Source organism: Myripristis murdjan, chromosome 24, assembly GCF_902150065.1.
Source record: "Myripristis murdjan chromosome 24, fMyrMur1.1, whole genome shotgun sequence".
NCBI classification, from domain to species: Eukaryota; Metazoa; Chordata; class Actinopteri; order Holocentriformes; family Holocentridae; genus Myripristis; species Myripristis murdjan.
In genome coordinates, this window is record NC_044003.1 from 30,691,627 (window position 1) to 30,707,215 (window position 15,589).

A 15,589-nucleotide genomic window follows, 5' to 3' on the forward strand; every position below is an offset into this window, starting at 1 on the left:
AAGGATTTTTTCAAAAACACTGCTAATAATAATAATAATAATAAAATTTAAGGCTACAACTGATATCCATACCTGGGTCAGGGTAAATAGGAGTGCTCTCAAACAGGACAGTGGTTCCCCCGTTGGCCAGTGGGCCATACACACTGTAACTGTGTCCTGTTATCCAGCCAATGTCAGCCACACAGCCAAACACATCTTCATCGTGGTAGTTAAAGACGCACTAGTGATTAAAGGTACATAGTGTGACTTGTCAAAATTACAGCAGTAAGAGGGAAAAAACACAGAAAAACTAATAAACTTCAGATCATTGTTCAGCATTTTTTGGACATATTTGCCTTTTTATGCTGCTTAACCATAAGATTTTAGTGCATCTCTAAAAGATCCTGGATCTCACCACTGTAAATAAATAAACCCATGCTAAACTCGAAGATTTGTTTTTAAAAAGGCTGCTTCATTATGCTGCTATCCACCATGAACAGGACCTTGGCTCTGAAATATCATCAACCTCACTGTGCTGTGTATTGATAAATCCATGGCACTGTCCATGGTGCTGAAGTAGCAAACAGATTTGTAGTTGTTCTCTCAGTCCCGCCCTTCTGTCAGTTTTGTCTTGGATCTATAACATTCTCTATATACTATAAATTCTCAGTTATATACTATACTGTAGCCTATATACTGTATTGAGTAGTGTTATCTTTCATGATCAACATGACAAGCAGCAACAGCATCATAGACACACACTGCTGCCTGTGGTATTCCTATAATAACCCTTTGCTAATTATTTCAGGGGCGCAAATATTTCATGTTTATTTTCAGAAATGTTTTTCACTGGCCATACAAGGCTATGTTCTTTTCATTTTTGTACAACGTTCATTATGTGTCCTTCAAGAATTTACATGGCAAAAAAATCCAAGGGGTCATTTGGGTCAAGTAACTTAAAATGGCCCTGATTGTAGTGTATTATGAGAAACATGAGAAATCCCTGCCTGAATAAAGTCAGTCTAATACACAGATATAAAAAGGACAATTCTAGTAGGGGAAGAAGGAAGAAACGAAATTAAATGGAACTGTAGAATTAGAAATATCACAGTTAAGTTAGTTAAGATGTCCTGAAAAAGTGTCCTTTGGGAGGCGTACATGGGTGCGTATGTTGCTGTTGGTGGTGGCTACAGAGATGAAAAAACAGATGTAGCACGTGATCAGTGTTACCCTGTGAGTGAGTGAGGCATAAAGCAGGTATCCAGCCTGCGTGTGGACCAGTCCTTTGGGCTTCCCTGTGCTGCCTGATGTATAAAGCAGGAACAAGACATCCTCACTGTCCATGGCAGCTGGCTCACACACCACGTCCTCCGTCTGCATCTCCTGCAGGACACAGTTACCTTTTAAGTCTTTTTTGAAAGCCACTTTCATTCATCACAGTGGAGTGGTAAAACAATAGAAGAAACTGCATTATCAGTGGAGAGTGGAAAATGCTATGGCTTATTGATGAACAACCAAAAAAATTCTGAATTAGAGAGAGAGAGAGAGAGAGAGAGAGAGAGAGAGAGAGAGAGAGAGAGAGAGAGAGAGGGAAGAGGAAGAGAAAGAGATTTTCTTTCTTTCCTGCTCATTTATCTTGTAACTTGTTGATAATTGCAAAAGACTGTGTCATTCCTTGCTTATTTGCTGATCATCTTTTCCCCATGTTTTGTAAAGAAATCAAGTGAATTTGCTCAAGTTTAAGGGTTAAAGCACAGTTAAAGAGGAGTTTAAAAAAAAAAAATCTTAATTCACACAAGGAAAGCTGGCAGACCACAGAGCTCTTTTCAAAAAGCACATTCATACACACTCATGCATTTAGGCACATTCACACCTGGGAGCTGCCTTGTCCTTTCTCGGTATTAGTTCCTTAATCAAGTTCAGATTGGCCTTCTGCTCTCTCACCTCCTCCATAGCGATGTCCCTGGCTGTCATGACGACTGGACTCTCCGTTCTCATAGCAACGAACACCTTCTGTACTGAGGGGCAGCTCTGGATGGCCAAATCCACCGTCTGCTTCAGCTCTGTGACCTTACCTCCTCTTACACCTTGGTTGACTGTAATGACTATTCTGGACTGTGCTGGAAATACCACGGGGAGAATATAAAATCAGATTAGTGAAGCTGTCAAAACCATTCCATTTTGGCCACACTGATACCGCCAGTATCACTCTCATGCATTATATTCTATTCAAAATCCAATTACAAAACTTAAATATCTGTACAAATATGAGTAACACATGTAACACATGAGGTAGAAGAGCCAATGGCACTTAAAAACTGAGTCTCGTTCCATTTGGATTACAACACAAAGCCATGCATTAGAAAGACCTGACCCTTGGTCAGGGGTGTAAAGAGAAGGACTCAGCAGTGATTTCTGTACATGAACAAGGTCAGGAGCCAATCACAACCTTTTAACCCGGCCAATCAGATAATCAGCTCCAATCTGAGCCGCTATTCCCTGCAGGATCGTGAGACACCTGGGAAGCATACAGAAACCAACAAGATCCAGGGCAAATAAAATGCCCCCAGTAACCAGGACCACCCTTTGTTTTTACATTTTCGAGCTGCTGTCACATCTGCTGTGAACTGTGAGATTCTTCCCAGTGCATTCTGGGTGACAAAACTGAGTATTTTGTGAGGCAATGGAAAAGGCTTCTGATTATAGAATGCCTCTGATCATAAGATGCTTCTGATTATGGTATCCCATAATTTAAAAGCGGAACAAATTGAGTGTGTATTTTCCAGAATGCAATACAAATGTATTATTTCATAAATCAATAAAACTGCCTCTGGAAAGCCAAAATGATGCTAAAATCAGGTCAGGAGAACCAAAAATGCTATCCAAAAAATAAATAAATTAATTAAAAAAATAATAATAATAAATACCCTTATCCTTTTACCTGTCTCACTGTGCAAACACTACCTTCAAAAATCTATGAAGAGGCAAATGGTTCAAGACAGTGGAACTGATATAAGGCAAGCAAAGCGAGCAGCTTCAGCACCCTCTTCATTTGTCAGAAAATCTCAGGCCTCTGGAATCTTGTGTAGCATCTGTTTCTGGCCACATGCTTTATCACTTAAATACCTCTCAAGTTCAAGTTTAATTAGAGCCTGTGCTGCTTATACAGCAGCTTTAATCATATTAACTCTGTCAGCCCTATGGCATTGTGGTGGGGTGGGGGTTGGATATAACAGTGTTCTGTTTTTTTTTCCTGTCTTAATTAATTTATTTTACTATAAGCCACAGCTTAAGAAATCAAAACAACAACACCTGAACTGAACCAAGGCAAGGAAAAACTCCCCAAAAGCGCCTGCATGTCATTGTGGAAACCATTATGAAGCTCTGTTCCCTGACACAGGACAGTAACTGCAGGTGGCGCCCACCGTCCCAGCCTCACCGTCTCTGATGCGATCTGCAAGGGCCTCCGCACTGAACCCTGCGAACACCACGCTGTGTGCCGCACCGATGCGGGCGCAGGCCAACATGGAGACCACGGCTGCAGGGCAAGGAGGCATGTAGATGGTGACACAGTCGCCCCTGTTCACACCGTGACGCCTTAACAGGTTTCCCAGACGGCATGTTGCCTCCAGTAACTGCCTATGGAGACATATGTGTCCACACGTGAAGCGCCAAGTCATGTCAGCATCAATGTGCCAACAAACACATTCATACACCCAAACCCAACCTGCTAACCTGTAGGTGACCTTGACCTCTGTCCCTGGTTCATCCCTCTCCCAGATCAAGGCCACTCTGTCCGGAAAGGTGTGCACATGACGGTCTAGGCAGTTCACTGCATGCAACAATGAAGCCAGACACACACACACACACACACACACACACACACACACACAAACACAAAACCACACACACACACACAGCTGTCAAATGTTTCTGCTCTGCTCATCTAACACCAGATTAGCAGTGTGTCTTGTTAATTCCACAGTATTCCGTCCATAGCTGACCTGTTTGATGACATGTCCTGATACATAGCCTGGTGTGAGATTAAAGCTTTGCTGTTTTTTTTTTTTTTTTTTTTTATCATTCAAGTCCGTCACTGTGTTTTAATAAAGAAAAAAAGGAATCCCCAGAAAAAAGCAACAAGGAAAAGCATAGAAATCTAGTGGGAGTCTTACAAGGTGGGAAAAACCCAGCCTATTGCCTAATGCTGTGGTTTTCGTAGCACTGCTTCAATTCACAACAGATTATTACAGCACAAAAGGAAGTATGAGCGACGTGATGTCTTAATATCACCAATTTCAATATTTCTTTCAGTGTTGAAAAATGACATCTAAATCCCAGTGAATGCAGAGCTGTGTTCTGAAGTCTCTCTCCAGGATTTTTAACAGAAGAAATTTAACAAGAACTACATTATATTTTTCTTGTAAATTAAAAATATATATATATAGTACTTGGTAATTTTCTGGTAGTTTTCCCTTTTTTAACTTCTGTCCCTATTGTTTCTTTCTTTTTTTCTAATTCTCTAATATTGTTTCAAAATTTCTGTTTGTCTGCCTGTTTGACTGATTGTTTGTTTGTTTGTTTCTCTTTTGGCTAATTTTCTAGTCACCACCTTTCCCCTGTCTTTTTCAAAGAAATTAAGTGAATTTCCACAGGTTTCAAGGGGCTAAACCGTTTAACAGAAACCAAAATACCGTTTTTTCATACCAGCTTTACGGGACGCAATCATTTCAAGTGGGGATCAGGGGCTTCATGTCAGCCTGGGGGTCCTGAGCATGAGAAAGTTTGGACCCCCCTGGCCTAAAGCCATAATGGATTGAGCTCATCTGTTCTGCTGTGTGCAAAGAGCATTCAGATAGTGATATAGTTCTATTCATGATAATAAGACTAATCTTACCGGACACGTTCAGCTTTCCGCCCTCAAACCATCTGATTGTGCCGCGCCGCAGGTCGCAGTCCTGCACGCTGCGGAAGGGACTGATCCAGGTGAGCCGGTGGCGCGCCGCTGCGCCCCAGAAGCTGTCGGTGTGACCCACGGAGAACTCATAGAGCCCCGAGTGATCCCACACCCCTTCAAATGAAGCTGCCTCCGGCATACACGCCAAGACATTCGAGCTTTTACCCGAGAAATCATGATAATACTTGACGATCCGTCGACTGAGTGAAGTAAAGAGATACTTTGAAGTGCATCCGCATGGCAGCCACATCATATCAGTGTGTGTGGCAGCCCAGCCCCGCCAGCAGTGTGTTTTCCGCAGCACACACACCACAGGCGGCTGTCCTTCAGTCCAGACCTGCAAGTTTCACTTTCAACTAAAGGGAGGATTTGGAAAGTTTAGGAAAGGAAGGGCTGGAGGAGTGATGCGTTAAAGGGCGGTTGTAGACCAAATGTGTGCCGACACTTTTTAACGCCTCTACTTTTTTGTGGAGTAAGCATCATCTGTCAAACACATCAGAAAACATTTTTTTTTTGTGAAAGACAGAAAGAAAGAAAGAAAGAAAGAAAGAAAGAAAGAAAGAAAGAAAGAAAGAACGTGAGCACTGAGTTTTGGTTAACATCATCATGCTCGAACTAAAAAACCCAATTCTGTCGTTTCAGTTTCAGCACTTTTTTTTTTTATTAGGCTACAATTACATTAATACAGACAGACAGACAAAGATGAATAATCTTTCAGTTATAATAGAAGTACTGGATTTTAGTTTCAATATATACACTATACATCAAAAATACTGTTTCTGGAGTTTCTGGTATTTATCAATTGTGTTTTTCATTTTTCCATGTGAAGTACGTTTTCATTATCATTTACTGTGATACTTGATGTGTGCAGGAGGTCACAGGTCAGGCTTGGCTACAGGACAACACTCTTAAAGCTGGGAGGGGATCAGTGTCTTGCTCAAGGACACCTCAGCAGTGCAGGATTGATACAAAGGGCGGTGTCCCCCCACATCTAAATGTGGGGGGACAGAAAGTGTAGCTGCCTTACCAATAGAATGCTGAGCTAACAAAACTCTCTACTCATGTTTTGCTTCACTGTTAGATCTTCCACCATAAATGTTAGGGAAACGTTTTTGTTTATGCCTCCACCTTCATTCATTCTTATACAAAGTGTGTGTATGGAAGGTGGAGTTTTAGTTATAGTATTAGAGATAGAGCTGCTCTGGAGGCAAAAACAGAACCTAGAAGGCCTAGAAGGTAGCTGCAAGGCAAACCTGAATGGCATAGAGCATATATATATATATATATATATATATATATGTGTGTGTGTGTGTGTGTGTGTGTGTGTATATATATATAAATATATATATATATATGTGTGTGTGTGTGTGTGTGTGTGTGTGTGTGTGTGTGTGTGTGTGTGTATATATATATATATATACATATATATATCTGTAAAATATATAGTATGACTATAAGCTGCATTTTTCCAGCTATTGCAAAAGCACTCAGCTTCATAAGATTATCTACCTCCTCTCTCTCCGCCTTTTTCACTGGACTTCAGCACAAAGTTAGAAAAACAATGGTTCTCCAGGTTTAATCCAGCTAATGAAATCAGATTTCTGCCTCCAGAGTAGGCTGCTTCTATGTCTGAGAAATGTATAATGAAAACTCCAGTCCACACATTTTCTCTTGTCATATGAAGTCTGTAAAAGAGTGTCCATTTTCAGTGAGTCTCCTCCACCTCTGCTGTCCTCTGTGTTGTGTGTTTGTCCTCAGTCTCCTCTTTTTCTGTTCTGTGGCCGTTTGGTCTGTCCGCTGAAACCGTACCCAGCATCTTAGCGCTGTGCTCCTGGGCTTTCGCCCGGAGCACGGCGATGCTGTTCTCCCTCAGTTCCTCTTTAGAAATGGGTGACTTAGTGTCCTTTTTCCGTGTCTCCTCCTCCTCCTCTATCCCTTTCTCTGCCACCTGCTCCTGGGGAGGTGGTGGGGTGCTGCTGGGTTTACCAGGAGATGGGCACGAGGTCGTTTCTATGGACTTCTTGTGCATACCTTAGAGGAAGAGACATCGATTCCACAATTAGGGCTTGTAGAAATGAACCATTTCATTTGAAAATCCTGTTATGTGTAGACTGATAAAACCACACGACATCACCATTCTGCTATGAAATCTTTCTGAGATCAGCTTCGAACCAAGTTTTCATTGGATTAATCCGACATGCTGCTGCATTTAGGTGTCACATGTCTAAAACAGCAAAGATTGGAAGGACAACAGAAATATCAGAAGTGACTATTGACAAAGTGAAGGGGAGGCAAGTTACTTCAACCTCAATAAAAAAGAACAAAACGTAACTGAATCTTCGTAAGTAACAAAATGTAGGGTGCTGTGGAGTGAAATGTCAGATTTAAAGAGAGTCGGGAGGGAAAAAGAAATGAGTAGTGACTCTCATTCAATTACCATCACCAATTTGATTTAAACCAATCAATTGACATGTGCCGAGAGAGGAGATTTGATCTAATCTGTCCTGATGAAGTAGGATTATCATCGTATTGACCGGCACCTATTATTGACAAGGTGACACTTATATTGGCTCCTATGAGCTGGGTTTAACTCCCGTCTCTGACTTGTTAGAATACTTCTTAATCCTTATTCCCATGCACACTGCACAATAAGACAAGCTGTAATAAAAGATGAAGAAATCCCCTCTAGGACTTGCATTTAGCCAAAAAGAAAGCAGGATTTCTTTGGAAGCACAACTGCCCACCTTTTAGCTACGGTACAGTACAACCACCACTGCATACAGTAAAAGGGGAACAAAAATACATATTTGATATTATAAAACTTGGTTGACTTGGGGAAAACATTGTATTGCAACTAAATGCCAGGGTTCTCTGCAGTGCAGGATTTATTATCCATCTTAAAGGAGGCAGTTGTTTAAAAAATGGCTATAATATATCTGCTGATAGGGCTGTATATCAGTACTAATGAGTTGGGTATTACATTGCCAGGTGCAGATTTTCTGGCTTTCAAAAGCTACAAGATAACACCAAACTCTCAACACACACAACCCTATTGGCATTTTCAACAAAGGAGGATAGTGTGAGACAAGCAACAAAGACATAAAAGTCAAAAAACAAAGTAACAAAGACACAAAGCATGATTATTAAAGATGCACTATGCAAAACTAAGAATTAATTGAAATAATGACACACAAAAAAAGTTCTGATTTAAGGCTGGTCTTAGCTGATTATCTGCCCATAAATTTTATAGTGTGAGGGGTTCACAGACTGGATCTTTATGTTACTGACTGGATCAGAGGCTCCCTGATTTTAAATCGTAAATATCGAGCATAGTTGATCTTTGCAACCAGAATCCTGTAGTGTGAAAGGAGGAGCGCTTGAAATTTGAGCCACAGCATCACCAGCCGGACCAGGCGGACAGGAGTTATGTTTCCCAAAAGAGGTGGACAGTTGAGTAGGACGGGCTGGTGGAGTTATGGCAGTATGAGTGCTGACCTACCAAAACAGGACAGACATGGAAGAGCTGGCCAGAAATTTAGCTTTGGCTGTAATGAGTGAGTTAAAGTGGCAATGCTAACACATAGCTGCAAATATTTTTAGAGTGTAACTGTTAACTCTCCTACGTTTCTAAGATTGATTAAGATTAGAATATCCTCCAGTGTGCATCTGCAAATATCTAGCTTATTAATCACTGTTGTGAGAATGGGACTTGTGTTGACTCTTGGCCACCATGATTCAAGACAGGAATGGCATCCAATGCTTTTGCAATTCCTTCTTCTCAACTCTGTCTCTGAAAAATTACGTTCCCATATAACTAAACTGCATTTCTTAATTACATTTGGTGGTAAACATATTCTGTTGGGGATTACATTTGTTTCTGTCATATCACAAATACGTTTCTAATCAACAAATCGTGTATATCATGTTGGCATTTTAGCCAGTTTCATTACTTTAGCCATGAACACTCGGCTTAGTTTAGAGAACGGTTAGGGTTAGGCATAACAAAGACTTGGTTAAGGTTAGAGAAAGGTTAGGGTTAGGCATAAACCCATCAAAAAACAAACACCACCGTCACTTTGCTTCTGGACTCAAACTCGGGTCACTTGGGTAAAAGTTGGTCATTTGGTCATCAAACTAAGAGATTACAGACATTCTTGTGACACATAACTATGTTCCCAATGAAACATAATTGAGAATGCAGTTAAGTCACATGCGTCGCACTTTTGAAGAGACAGGGCTCCTCTGGTTGCTGGTGGATGTCCCAGATTACTTGATGCCTTTTCAAATTAACATTTCACGAGCAAATATTCCTTCTGCAGCGGCTTACCGAGTAACCAGGGGGCACAGGAGTCCATGATGCCATCCTTGGCGGACTTGAGGATTGACTCTGGCAGTGGGATGGAGTGGCGGACCATGGCTCCGTAAAGGCCGTACTCTGCCATAACGCTGCTGCGGCCCCAGCACTTCTCCCTCTTCCTCCACTTGGCCCTGCGGTTTTGAAACCAAACCTGGAGAGCAGAGGATCAGAAAGGAATTATATGGTTACTTCAAGACTGCAGAACGGCAATCTATGGGTGATATGGACAAAATCAAATATCCTAATATCTTTGAGTGAATACTTTGATATCTGATTGATATTTGACTACTTGTTCTTTAATCAATTATCTACTCATATAAATACTGACAAACTCATTAGTAATGTAGATATGACAGCAAGCAGAGACAAATAACAACAGCTTGAACAGTCTAATAAAAATTCAATTCAGAAAATGTCTGCTTTTAAAACCAGGAAGAGACAACACTTCTGCTGTATGACAATATTACAATATCCAAAGTCCCAGATGATATCAAGTCTCATATCAATACATGAGTTTATTGCCCAGCCATAATTTATGCAATATTTTCCATAGCCAGCCTATCAAACTAAAAATAGTAGGTATGACATTGCTTTGTTATTATTCTGACTGAGGTTTGACAGGACTAAAAATATTACTTAATGATATCTGAGCTGACTGTCTGAGAATTTCTTTTCATCAACAGGGATCCTGTCCTTTGTAGACAAATGGTGGAAAATACCAGTTGAACAATGACATCTGCTGGAAGTTTACAACAGTAGAGGAGATGGTTATGATGGTTATGAGACCACATTTAGATTTTGACTCAAACTTTGCACCTTGGACCACATTTGAATTGCATAAATTAGAATCTCCCCAGAGGTTTGTCAGCTGCCAAATAGAATTTCTAAAGCACAATTTTAAAATGAAACTATGGCTTTGAAACTGGCTTTAATCTCTACTGGGCAAATGGAGCTATTGTATGCTTTGTAATTCTACTGTAATAGAAGCCCCAAGAATTCACTTTTTTTTCAGGGGTGAAGGGTGTGGGGGACTTTTTCTCATTGCTTCATAATCCCTTGCTTAGTTCCTTCCCGTGTTCTTCATTCCTTTAGTATATTGATGGCTTGAGTGAAAATCACTGCAGTTAACTTGAGGTTTAGTTCCTCTCAAAGGATTGACAATCACACCACAATTTTATAAGTGTTCACTGACTGCTTTGTGTGTGTGTGTATGTGTGTGTGTAAGCATTAGATCAGCCAACTTCTAGCTCCTCAAGTGCCTAAATTGATTTCCACCAAGCCAGACCTCGTAATAGCCTCAGCAAGCTTGTGAATATAGATGAGGGAGCGAGGGAAAAACGAGCATGCTGAAATGGCCAAAGAGGCAGGTTGGGATGGCAGGGAATGGTTTAGTGCATGTGTGTGTGCGTGTGTGTGTGTGTGTGTGTGTGCGTGTGATAGAGGGAGAATATGCGTGTGCATGTGTGGATGCCACAGACACAGAATTAAAAATGATCACAGCCAAGCCTAGAAAGCTATTCAGGTAGATGTGATGATAACCCCCATCTCATAAAAAGATGAGCCTTGGATGAGCAATCATGCTTTCTGACTGCAACAGTGCAAGTGTGTATGTGTGTGTGTGTGTGTGTGTGTGTGTGTGGGTGGGTGAGGTGGGGGGTGAAGTGCTGTCTGAGAGAGGTGACCCCTGGGGCGTGGAGGCTGATTGAAAAATAAGTTAATTTCCAAGCCCGATCGATGGGCGACAGGCGCTCAAATATCACGGGAAATTAAAGTGCTCATAGCAGCCCAGCAGAGCTTCCCTTCTCACCCGCTGACCTGTGCTAATTAATTTCTATGTAGTTATCGTTTCATTTTCAGGGCTGCCGCCTGTCGCTCAGAGAAAAAAGGTGGTAACTTCCCTTGAATTAACCAATTACACAGCACGGGGAGACCGGCTATTGGAATGTGAAAGCAGAAACCTGATTGAGGATGATGATGGAACACTTATTAATTTATGACTCTACCTGTCTCTCTTGCCCACCTGCACTGTCAGAAACAGGGGTACAGTGAGAATCCCTTTCTGTCCCCCGAGGTACAATCTACACAAATGTACCCCCAGGGCTAATTATTGGACCTTAAGGTAATTTGTGTACCTTTTTTCACAGCTAAAAGGGTACATATATGTTCCCAAGCAGTAAAAGGTGCATGTATGTAGTTTCCTCTAAATGTTAAGGTACAGTATCAGGAGACAGTGTTTGTTAGGCCAAATACAATGAATGAATAAATAAATATATATCGATAAATAACTAAATAAAGACAGAAATTAGGTAAAATGTTAATTTCAAGTAGATTTTAACTTGTAGGCTAGTTTGGTAGATTTGTGGATATGGAAAACAGGTGATACAATTCTCTGGTCAATATTGTAGTTATAATATAGGAATAAGACTATTCTCTATAAGGTAGAAATCACAAGGGGACAAATAAATAACCATGTCCGTCTCACTGTATCTTCCTGTCTCTCTGCAAATCAAAGTCAGTCTGACTCTCTGTTGATGATACCAGAATCAAATTTATCAGAATCAAATTTATTGTCATTATACAGTTGTACAACAAAATACCAATTGAGTTTTCTATCACCTCTTTCTTGTCTAAATCTGCCTTCATTGTTTATTCCCTTCATTTTTATATCACTAATTGTGTTTATTTCAAGCATGTGCTATGATTGTGAGTAAAATTTGGATGGAAGATGCACATAATGGTACTGCTTGGATTTTTACATATCTTGATGTAAAAAGCCTCTCCTGAGACTGCAATGCTAAGTGAGAAGATAGAAAATACCACGCTATTTCATGCTTCCAATATATTCATTCATTCATTCATTTTCCAAACCGCTTTTCCTCGTGAGGGTTGTGGGGGTTGCTGGAGCCTATTGCAGCACTCATTGGGTGGAAGGCACTTACAATGTGTGAAATAGCTAAATAATTTTTGGTGAAGGGGTGATCTGTCTTGTTGCCTCCCTATGTGGGAAAGGCTGGATTTAAGAGCAATATGACTAATGTTGAAAGCGTTTATGGTTGGCAGCCGGTTAAGCATGCATACCTTACATTTCTGCATTGCTGCACAGACAGTGATACACCCCAAGTTAAACACAGACCTGTATCCTGTCCTCTGGCAGCTCCGTCTTCATGGAGAGCATCTCTCGGGCATATACATCCGGATAGTGAGCCTCGTTGAAAGCTTTCTCCAACTCCTCCAGCTGGTAGGAGGTGAAAATGGTTCTGCAGACAGTTGGAAAAGAGGAACACACATTACAGTTAATCCCTTTTATAAGCTGGATTCATTTTCTAATTCTGTATTAATGCCTCACATGTGTATATTTCCATGGAATGTTTAATGCTTAGTATTTATTACACATTCAGTCCACAATGTCCTTTTAAATTTTAAAGGGCGACATTTTTTTAGACTTTAAATATGAAAAGTGAATGCAGGAGAAAAAAAGGGTGGTCAAGCATGATTTACTAATACCAATATGAGAAATACAGTCATCCTGGACAGGCAGGAGGGGAAAGACAGGCCTGCTATTTAATTTGTCTAAACCATCATACACACTGTAGACACAAAAGTAAAAAATAGTCTCACATCTGATGCCCACTTTGTGGAATGATTTACCTTTACATATATTCTCAATACTATAAAAAGCATGTTTGGGGTGATTTTCGTTTATATCTTAATAATCACTCATAAAATTAACAGGATAATTATTGGCCTATAGCCTAATGGATGTTGGAAAATATTAAAAATCAAAAGGACAGGGCTACTATACTTCGTTAGGGACATTATAAGAACATCGTAGCAGCCTAATACCATAGAAGATTTAAAAAAAAAAAAAAAAAAAAAGAATGAAAGTCAATATTATAAAATGATAATATAGGAATAATACAGTGAATTTTCGTTAGTGGTATTCAATTGGTATCACACTGAAAATGATACTAAAACGAAATATCTCGAAATGAAGACACAGCCTACACTAGTCCGAAATACAGACGTTAGGATAGTTTCTTAAAAATGAAATGAAAGGCTGGCTTTCATGCAATTAGATTATTATTTCAGCTATTACTAAAATTTACCTGTGTCGTCTTTTCTTTCTTTTCTTGCTCTGGCTCATGGATGATTTTGAGAATTTCTTATCACTAGACGAGAGGCTCATATCATCAGAATCTGTAAAGAAAGGACATCACTGAGTAAAGATGCACAGAAAATAACTGGAGGAAAATGAAAATGCAACAACCGTCATAACGTAAAAAAACAAAAACAAAAACAAAAACTAAATAGATAACTAAATGCATACATACATACAGTAATAGCAATACAACATACTGTGCTGGTTGTTCTAACAGCCTTCATTATGTGTAGGCCTAATATGTGTATCCTCTTATTAAACTGGACCTGTAAACAGTTTTATTTCTAGCCTTATCGACATTTGTAAAATAATAAAAATAAGAATGTTGCCAAATCTGCAGATTTTTGTGCTGCCGTAACCTTCATCTTCACCCCCCAACTTTGAAAAAAGAGCTGCTACGTCAATCATACAGCAAGCCTACTTCGACCAATTTAGAAGAAAAATCCATTATTTGTTTTTTATGGTAATATTTTCAGCAATGTTTTCAAGCACTTATGAACATATTGGTTACAGAAATATTGTAAAGGCTATGACACCTGCGCTTTTTAAAATACTGACTGATTTTGAAGTTTGCTCTCTCGGACTTAAAAGTGTGGTTAAATGTCCTATAATGTTGTCAATGTAAGAATTAAAAATATTCCAGCGTTGCGCGTATAAGTGAAATGTGCAGCGGCATTCCTTCCGTGTCAGGCTGCATGTTGCTTTAAGAGCCTCTTACCGGAGCTGGCAGAGTGATGCGCATCCATCTGTCCATGATCCACCTGGGATGCTCTGTTCAGCGGCTGCAGGTGAACATTTTGCGCCTCTGACAGCACCTCGAGAAAGGCCGGCTGGCTGTAAAACGAGTGTATTCCTCCCGGTCCTATCAAACCCATGCCAACGCCGACCCCACTGTGGCCGAGGGCCGACCTGGCGGCCAGGACGTGCGCCCTGTGCGACAGAGCCTCCAGCGGCCGCCTCGGCACCGCCGGCGGCTCCTTGTTGAGGCCGAGCAGCTCCTGGATCCCAAAGCCGGTGCGCCGGTGCGCCGTGGAGCCCATCTTCCAGGCTGCAGGGGGCTGCTGGGATCCCCCGTGGTTTCCCGTGGTTTGTGAGGCTGCTCTCTGCTTATTCACAGCCTCTGAAAGCACAACTCCTTCCTTGCCTGTCATGGCAGTGGGATTCCCCTGATTAGGTTTTGTTTTCCACTCCTCCCAAAACAGGCTCGAGTCCCTGGTGCAATCAACAGTGTGACCGTCTCTCTCTCAGGCTTTCTCTGCAGGACTGCGCTTTTTACCCAACAGGCAACAGGCGTCAGCCAATCACAAGACAGGTCAGACTCCACAGATGAGGCTGAAAGTTTCCGTCTTTGTGGTGCTCTAACCTGACTGTTATAAATTGTCTTTATATTTTATGGAATTTCTGGAAAATAAATAGCACATGGCAATATGGTTTTAATCACGTTGCGATATTTGGGCACGGAATTGTCAATTTCTCCCTTAACAGTAGAATTACAGCCAGTGGCGTAGCGGTAATTAAAAAGTGCACTTTTAAATGGTTAAAATGACATCCTGGTTGATAATCAATAGATCCATGGAAACGATCATCAATCTAAACGGAAATCAATTAAGCCTGATTTCAGAAAAACCATTAACTTATGTTTTTAATTCCGTCTAAACATTTTAATATGGTGTAATTCCACTACGAATTCATGTTGCGCCATTTTAATACCTGAATTAAATTTTATTTAAGTCTATTCTGCAAATTTATTCGGGCTTATAACATCCAGCGTCGTTTAATTATTTTCCCGTATATTTACGGGAAAAAAACAGGGCTGTATCTTTTATGAAAGCATACAGGTAGTGTTTTAAACGCAGATAGAAATGTACATTTTTTCTGCCACACGCCATTGTAAAATCCTAATAAAATTAATATCTAAAAAAAAAAAAAAAAAATTCTATCAATTCGTGACAGCAGCACGAGTAAGTCGTTGTAACTCTCCATTCTCCATTTCTGTAGATGATGCATGGAGGCATCGGGTCGTAAAACAGATCTAATCAGCCGGATAAATCCCTCAAGTCGAGGAAAATCAGCTTATTTGTAACACTGAGTTATCCTAGTGACACGACGTCAGTGATCTTTGGGGCTAAAAAGCCAA

At 40.6% G+C, this 15,589-nt stretch overlaps 2 protein-coding genes across 2 annotated transcripts in view; both read right to left on the reverse strand.

Annotated features, from left to right (window-relative positions):
* LOC115355900 (acetyl-coenzyme A synthetase 2-like, mitochondrial) overlaps positions 1–5,186 on the reverse strand; it is a 17,250-nt gene extending 12,064 nt beyond the window's left edge. Inside the window, exons 1-6 of the mRNA XM_030046823.1 lie at positions 4,877–5,186; positions 3,715–3,811; positions 3,419–3,618; positions 1,924–2,099; positions 1,210–1,362; positions 73–220 (exon numbers count right to left, since the gene is read on the reverse strand). Coding sequence (XP_029902683.1) covers positions 73–220; positions 1,210–1,362; positions 1,924–2,099; positions 3,419–3,618; positions 3,715–3,811; positions 4,877–5,186 — 1,084 coding nt within the window. The remainder of the gene's footprint in view (positions 1–72; positions 221–1,209; positions 1,363–1,923; positions 2,100–3,418; positions 3,619–3,714; positions 3,812–4,876) is intronic.
* Positions 5,187–6,363: 1,177 nt separating this feature from the next.
* LOC115356154 (visual system homeobox 2-like) lies at positions 6,364–14,682 on the reverse strand. The gene is made up of 5 exons (XM_030047206.1): positions 14,171–14,682; positions 13,400–13,490; positions 12,427–12,550; positions 9,264–9,444; positions 6,364–6,967 (listed from the first exon to the last, which is right to left on the reverse strand). Exons 1-5 carry the CDS (start codon positions 14,601–14,603, stop codon positions 6,642–6,644), a joined length of 1,155 nt encoding a protein of 384 aa, XP_029903066.1. The 5' UTR covers positions 14,604–14,682; the 3' UTR covers positions 6,364–6,641.
* Between the last annotated feature and the right edge of the window lie 907 nt (positions 14,683–15,589).